The following is a 6,082-nucleotide window of genomic DNA, read 5'->3' as shown; positions in this document are numbered from 1 at the left end:
TTTGCAGTGAGGAAGAGGAGCCGTAGCTTCTTCATCATCATACGGAGCGGACGGGGCAATGACTTATATTTGGGACGGGACGGAGTTTGTTCAGCAAACGCGCTGCGGGTGACGTCACCGTTTCCGCGACAACGTTAGTGACGCATAAATTGCGCGACACATATCGATAATGAAATTTGTCGCCAACGCTTTTAATTATCGAATTTTATCGATTTTATCGATTCGTTGTTGCAGCCCTAGTTGCGATCCAGTTTTGTTCCTGCACCAAACTGACTTTTCGGGTGTGACTTTTTATCCAGTGTTGGGGACGAATCATCTTAGTTTATGATATTTTAAGGCAAACAGACATCGTGCTGAACCACAGTTTAAATCTTCTTCTGACTTTTTATCAGCCTTTCTTTTTCAAATGTAGTGAACATTAAAGATGATACCTACCCTCCTCACACCCGACATCCATAAACATCTTTTTGTTGCTTTATTAATCATCATTAAATGAAATCATTCATTTATCAGCTCTTTTAATACACCATCTAGTATTTGCACAACAACTGTTTGAGGCAGACTTTTGTAGCAGAATGTAAGCAGGGGTGTACTTACTTACTTAAGCTCTCGTAAGAAGAGGCACCAGGTCAAACTGATTGACCTCAACACATTCACCTGTACCTTATGGGAAATCAATCTTATTTATTTGCTCTCATTATTTATCAGATCTCAACCACTGGAGGCTGGATTTGTTACAGACAGACCTAACTGGGTGAAGTCAGGTGAAGGCCCAGGCCGCTCCTCTTCCTCTGCCCTGCAGCTGTATGCCACCTCTTCCTTGGCTCCTTGGTTTCTATATGACACAGCAGGCTTTTTACCTCCACCAGGAGGTTCTGTTTTCAGCCGTGTTGTTTGCAAGATTACTTCATCTTCTTTTACTAACATACAAAACACTTGATTCAAGTAGTCAGTGGAATATCTCAGTTCTTGTATGTGTATGTTAGTAAAACATCTCATAGGACAGATTTGAATGGAAGTCTCAGAAAGTAATGATCTCCAATCTGAGATGAGCCCAACACAGACATGTCTATCAGCTGCTCAGCTTTGTAGACCCTGAGCTGTATCACTTGACGTGGTAGTAGCTGAGAGTCATTCCCAACACGTACTCTCGCACCAAGGTTTGACCAAAACAGCTACAACTCTCTGGCATGAAAGGTGGCGGGCGATATGCATTCAAGAAATGCCAGGACTTTAATACTGTTTCTGTTTTTGCCCTTTGTTCAGGTTGGTTGATGTTTGGGGGATATCTGGGAAATGAAGCAGTGAAGATCCGGTGAACTGATGATTTCTGCTTTAAGTTCAGAGCCTTTTGCTGCAGGTTCCTCCTTATAGTGTCAGAAATGTTTCAAAATCACTTTGATCAGTTCTGTGATGTTTTCTTCTCAAGTCCAAGTTCTGGATGATTCATATGGGTTTGAATTCATTCTTAATTCCTTCTTAAAATGAGGCCACCAACTCTCAACTTCTGCATGTTTATGTTTCAGCCAAACAACTTCCTGTTACTTTACCCTCACGTTCATCTAAAAAGATTATACGTTCTGTAAAGTACATTTAAAGAAAAAGTAAGCACAATCAAACAAGAGGTGGATAAATAATGAAACACTGCTGGGTACAAAACTTCACGTTAGGAGCAGAAATAATCTGTTTATCTTCACATGTTTGCGTTCTCATGTCCCAGTCTCACACTCGTGAAGTGTGTGTGAAGCAGCAGCTGTGTGCCATCTGCACACCAGAACCAGACAGCGCTTTGCTTCACACACACTGTCCCAACTTCACCGGCTGGGAAATCATTACAGCGATTCTGTGAAAGTCTGTTATATTTAGATCACTGTGAAAAGTCTGCATCCAAAGTCCAAAGATAAACTTTGAAGAACTGTTGATCAAAATTACTTTAAAAGATTAGTCTGCTTTGAGACAAAACATTATCCAGTTCAATTCAGATTCTTCATACAGATCAAAAAAGTCATCTCTGGGCACTCCATAAAAATTCACATTCAAATCTAATTATATTAGTACTTTGTGAAAAGCTGACTAGTAAAAGTTATCTAAGGAAGTCATCAGTCTCCCATCCTGAGCAGCACAGAGGTGACTGTGGAAAAGAACGACTTCCTTTTAACAGAACCAGAACCAGAGGACAGGAAAGACAGTAAAAGACAGGACTGATCCATGTGTTGTTTCTATGGGAAGAAAAGAAAATCAGGCTGATGAGCGCAATAATTGAATGTATAAACTTGGAAAGTAGAGAAAGACAGCAGCAGAGAGAGGAAATGTGGGTTCCAGCGAGGTTCCTGGAGCTTCTAAGAGTAGAACAGGAGGCAGAGCTTCCAGTTTCTGTCTGTGAGGCTGACTCTCTGTCTGCTTTTAAGACTAGGCTTAAGACTTTCCTGAGTTAAATGGACTGTTCTTATAAAGCACCTTTCCAGCCAACCAGGCCACTCAAAGCACTTTACAACCCAATCTACCCTCATTTAGCCATCCACACACACTCATACAGCACTGAATCTCTACAAAGCTAACCTGAATAAATCTTTCTTGCTTTAAATTCCCTTCATCCACTGATGGAGCACACATCGGACACAATGAGGGCCCAGGGACACTTCAACATGTGACTGCTGCCAGGAATTGAACCTCCACCTCTCTCACTGGAGGACGACTGCTGTAACCACTGATCCACAGCTGCCCTGGTTACACTGCTACACAAACTGACCACGTTTCCTCACTCTACACCCAGTTATTTCTGTCATTAACATGTTTCTCCTCTCATAGAAGCAGCACCTGGTCACCTAAAAGCCAGCCAGGTGAGGCAGATGACCGCCATCCGGAGCCTGCTTCTGTTCAGGATTGGGACAAGATGATGTGATGCAATCTGCCTTGGACAGAAAACTAGTTTCAGAATGTCCTGTATGTGAATGTCCTACATTATAACTGGACCGAACAGACTAGAATTAGATGTGTTTTTTATAGAACAGGGAACAGAAAGGCTGCTTCTCTGTGTTTCTACAGACATGAGAAGTCCAGACAGTAGGAACCAGACTGCTGAGCTACAGGAACTCAGCCCCACATCCATCCCCTCAAAGAGAAAAAAGCAGAAAATCCACATGAAGCTGTTTGAAAATGTGTTTATTCTGCCACTGGAACAGGAGAGCAGAAGACTGAAGCAAACATTCAGAATAGGACATGATTCCCCCTCCTGACCTCTACTCTTATTTCCAGGGTTTTAAACTTCATTTAGGAATAAAACTAAACTTAAAAAGCGAGCAAGCAGAGAGTTACTTTTAGTAGGGAACAAATGAGAAACTAAAACAGTATCAGATGTGACCACGTCTTTCACAAAAAACAGCTAAAGATCAAAACCAAAACTTTTTCCTCTGATTATACATTAAATATATTCTTATGTATGTCTGGTTAATAAAGACAAAAGCATATTTTAGGCCTGACAAATACACAACTTACAAAGATATACTCAGTTCAGATTCCTCTCAGTCTGAAATGACTTGTTTTTGTTTGTCAGCTCTGAAACGTAAAAAGACCACGGCATTAAACATTAAGCTTTATTATTAATGAGAAAACAAACACTGTCAGCTGGCTGTCCTGTTTCACAACAACAACAACAACAACACACAGCTCTGGATGCAACTATACACATGACTGTAGGCTCCTCCCATCCATCTGGATCCTATGACAGAACCAAACAAGCGGGTTGGGTCGGGTCGGAGGAAAAGTTAACAGCACACAGAACAACAGGCAGAGAACGTTTTACTACATCGTTGAAGGTTTTAAATTAGGATGAAAAATAAAAAGAAAGACAGAAAAGAAGCTTAAAAACTGTCGTAATCCTTTTTGTCCTTTTTGCCTTCGCCCTCGAAACTGTCCGTCCCGTCGCTGTTGTCCCGGCGCCGCTTCCGGCTGTTCCGGACGCTGAAGCGCGGGTTCATCTGAGGCAGAGGGTCCATTCCCAGGACTTTATGGATCTGACGAAAGGCCAGCAGCCTCAGAACGAACTGCACAGACAAGAAAACATGTTCTAAATATTGATCAGGAAATCCAGCCCGGCCCAGATGTGAAGCTTCACATAACGAGGAGGTCGGTCTTCGTCTCACCATCAGAGCTAATTTCACTGGTTTTTATCAACAACTTCTGATTCTGGAGGAACAAATAAAAACTAAAACCATGATGAAGCTATTGACCTTCCTGTTGGTTAAAACTGATACCCAAATATCTGACAGTGACCAGATCCAGTCAGAAAAAGAAAACTGACAAATAACCATTTTTTGTTGTCATTTGTCTGACATTAAATCAGACTAAACCTTTCCTGTTTTAGGTCAGAAATATTTGTAATTGATAAATGTCCAAATAAGTCACAAGTTTAAAATTACTGTGTCTTAAAACAGTTTGTGGAAGCCCAGATGATGATGTCATGTCTTTGGAAGCGTTTGATTGGTTAGTTAACCACATCTGTGTTATTTAGAGGAACACCTCAAACACACAGCTTCTTTGTGTGACATCATGGAAAATCTAAAGAGATCAGGAAGAGAGTTGTCCACCTCCACAACTCTGATTCATCCTGGAGTTCAGGTCCAGATTCCTGAAGGTTCATCAGATCAAACACTTATACTCAAGTATGAACCCCATGGGAACATCCTGAAGGAAGGAGACGGTTCTGTGGTCCTCAGACTAACATGGTTTGGTGCCAAATGTGTGAATCAACCCCAGAACAACGGCAGAAAACCTTGTGAAGAAGCTGCTGAAGCTGACATGGGCTGAAAGGGACAAAGACTTCCATATGTGGAGACATGTCCTGTGGTCTGATGAAACTAAGGTTGAACTGTTTGACCATAATGACCATCAATACATTTGGATAAAAAAGGTCTTCAAATGGACGGGGACAATGAGACAGACTCGGTAAGACAAAACGACGCCACCAATGTGGTCCTGACTGGAAGGTCACTGAGCTGTGAACAGATATGTCTGACCCAGGACACTTCTGACATCCCAGACCCTATCGGTATCTGATTCTTCCACACCAGTTGGTTTTCTCAGGAGGTTTTCTGACAGCAGTGATCCACTGAAGGAACAGCAGCAGCAGCAGATTTCAGCTTTTCCTCAAATCTGACAGAGAGGCTGCAGGAAAACCCCCGGCACTGAAAAACTCAGATATTTAAAGCTACACTCTAAAGGATGAGCAGGCCAGAATGATTATAACGACATTAATTGATTTAAACATTTCTGAGGACTTGAGTTTTTCAAATAATTACCTGTGAACACTAAATTAGTTTTATAAAACTGTCATTCTATTACTATTATTTTATTAGCTGTAGTCATATTTGCATTAATTATGCTACTTTTTCACATTGTTTAATTAAAAGTCCTAATTACCATGAATCCATACTGTGTTCAGTAATAGTGGGTTTACTGCTCATTATTTAGGTTTGAATTTCTTTAAAAAAATACAAGGCCAGATAAATAAACTGTGTTTTACAGTATATATGATTTAAATCTGTGTTACACATTCAATATTCTGCATGAACTCATTTCTAAGGTTTGCCAGTCCTTGAATATTCCCAGGTAAACCGTACAGGACAGGTGAGAGCAGAATGAAGTGATCAGAAAACACAGCTGCTTTCTCTCAACACGGTAAATGATTGATTTTCAGGAGAGTTTGTACCTGAGCACTGGAGGTAATGTCCTCTCTCTGTTGCTCTCCCATGGCTGTGAGGGTGTCCACAGGCTTCTTCTCACAAGGATCCAACAGGCCTGGTCCACCTGGTGGGAGACAGAAAACAGCCAGAGTTTAGTTTCAACAGAGATCAGTGACTTCAGGATCAGAAAAGAACATGGCATCCAGGGGTGGAAATTAAAAATTTTGTTCACCAGCCATAGTGGCTGGGGGACAAATTTTTTTACCAGCCACTCAAATATTTTACCAGCCACTATTTTTTGTTGTGACAAAAAGTTATTTCATATGATGATGATGATCGACGCGGGTGGAAGCAGTTGTGGTGCCCTACAAGCTGAATACTCTTGAAAAACAGAAAATAAA

General features: G+C 41.2%; 1 protein-coding gene across 1 annotated transcript in view; it reads right to left on the bottom strand.

Moving 5' to 3' along the window:
* Window positions 1–3,146: 3,146 nt before the first annotated feature.
* The window catches only part of zfr (zinc finger RNA binding protein), a 29,635-nt gene continuing 26,699 nt past the window's right edge, over window positions 3,147–6,082 (bottom strand). The window contains exons 19-20 of the mRNA XM_037976831.1: window positions 5,708–5,805; window positions 3,147–4,043 (exon numbers count right to left, since the gene is read on the bottom strand). Coding sequence (XP_037832759.1) covers window positions 3,861–4,043; window positions 5,708–5,805 — 281 coding nt within the window. The 3' untranslated portion in view covers window positions 3,147–3,860. The remainder of the gene's footprint in view (window positions 4,044–5,707; window positions 5,806–6,082) is intronic.

Source organism: Kryptolebias marmoratus, linkage group LG1, assembly GCF_001649575.2.
Source record: "Kryptolebias marmoratus isolate JLee-2015 linkage group LG1, ASM164957v2, whole genome shotgun sequence".
NCBI lineage: Eukaryota > Metazoa > Chordata > Actinopteri > Cyprinodontiformes > Rivulidae > Kryptolebias > Kryptolebias marmoratus.
Note: the sequence above shows the minus strand (reverse complement) of the source record. Positions and strands in the feature narration are given on the sequence as shown.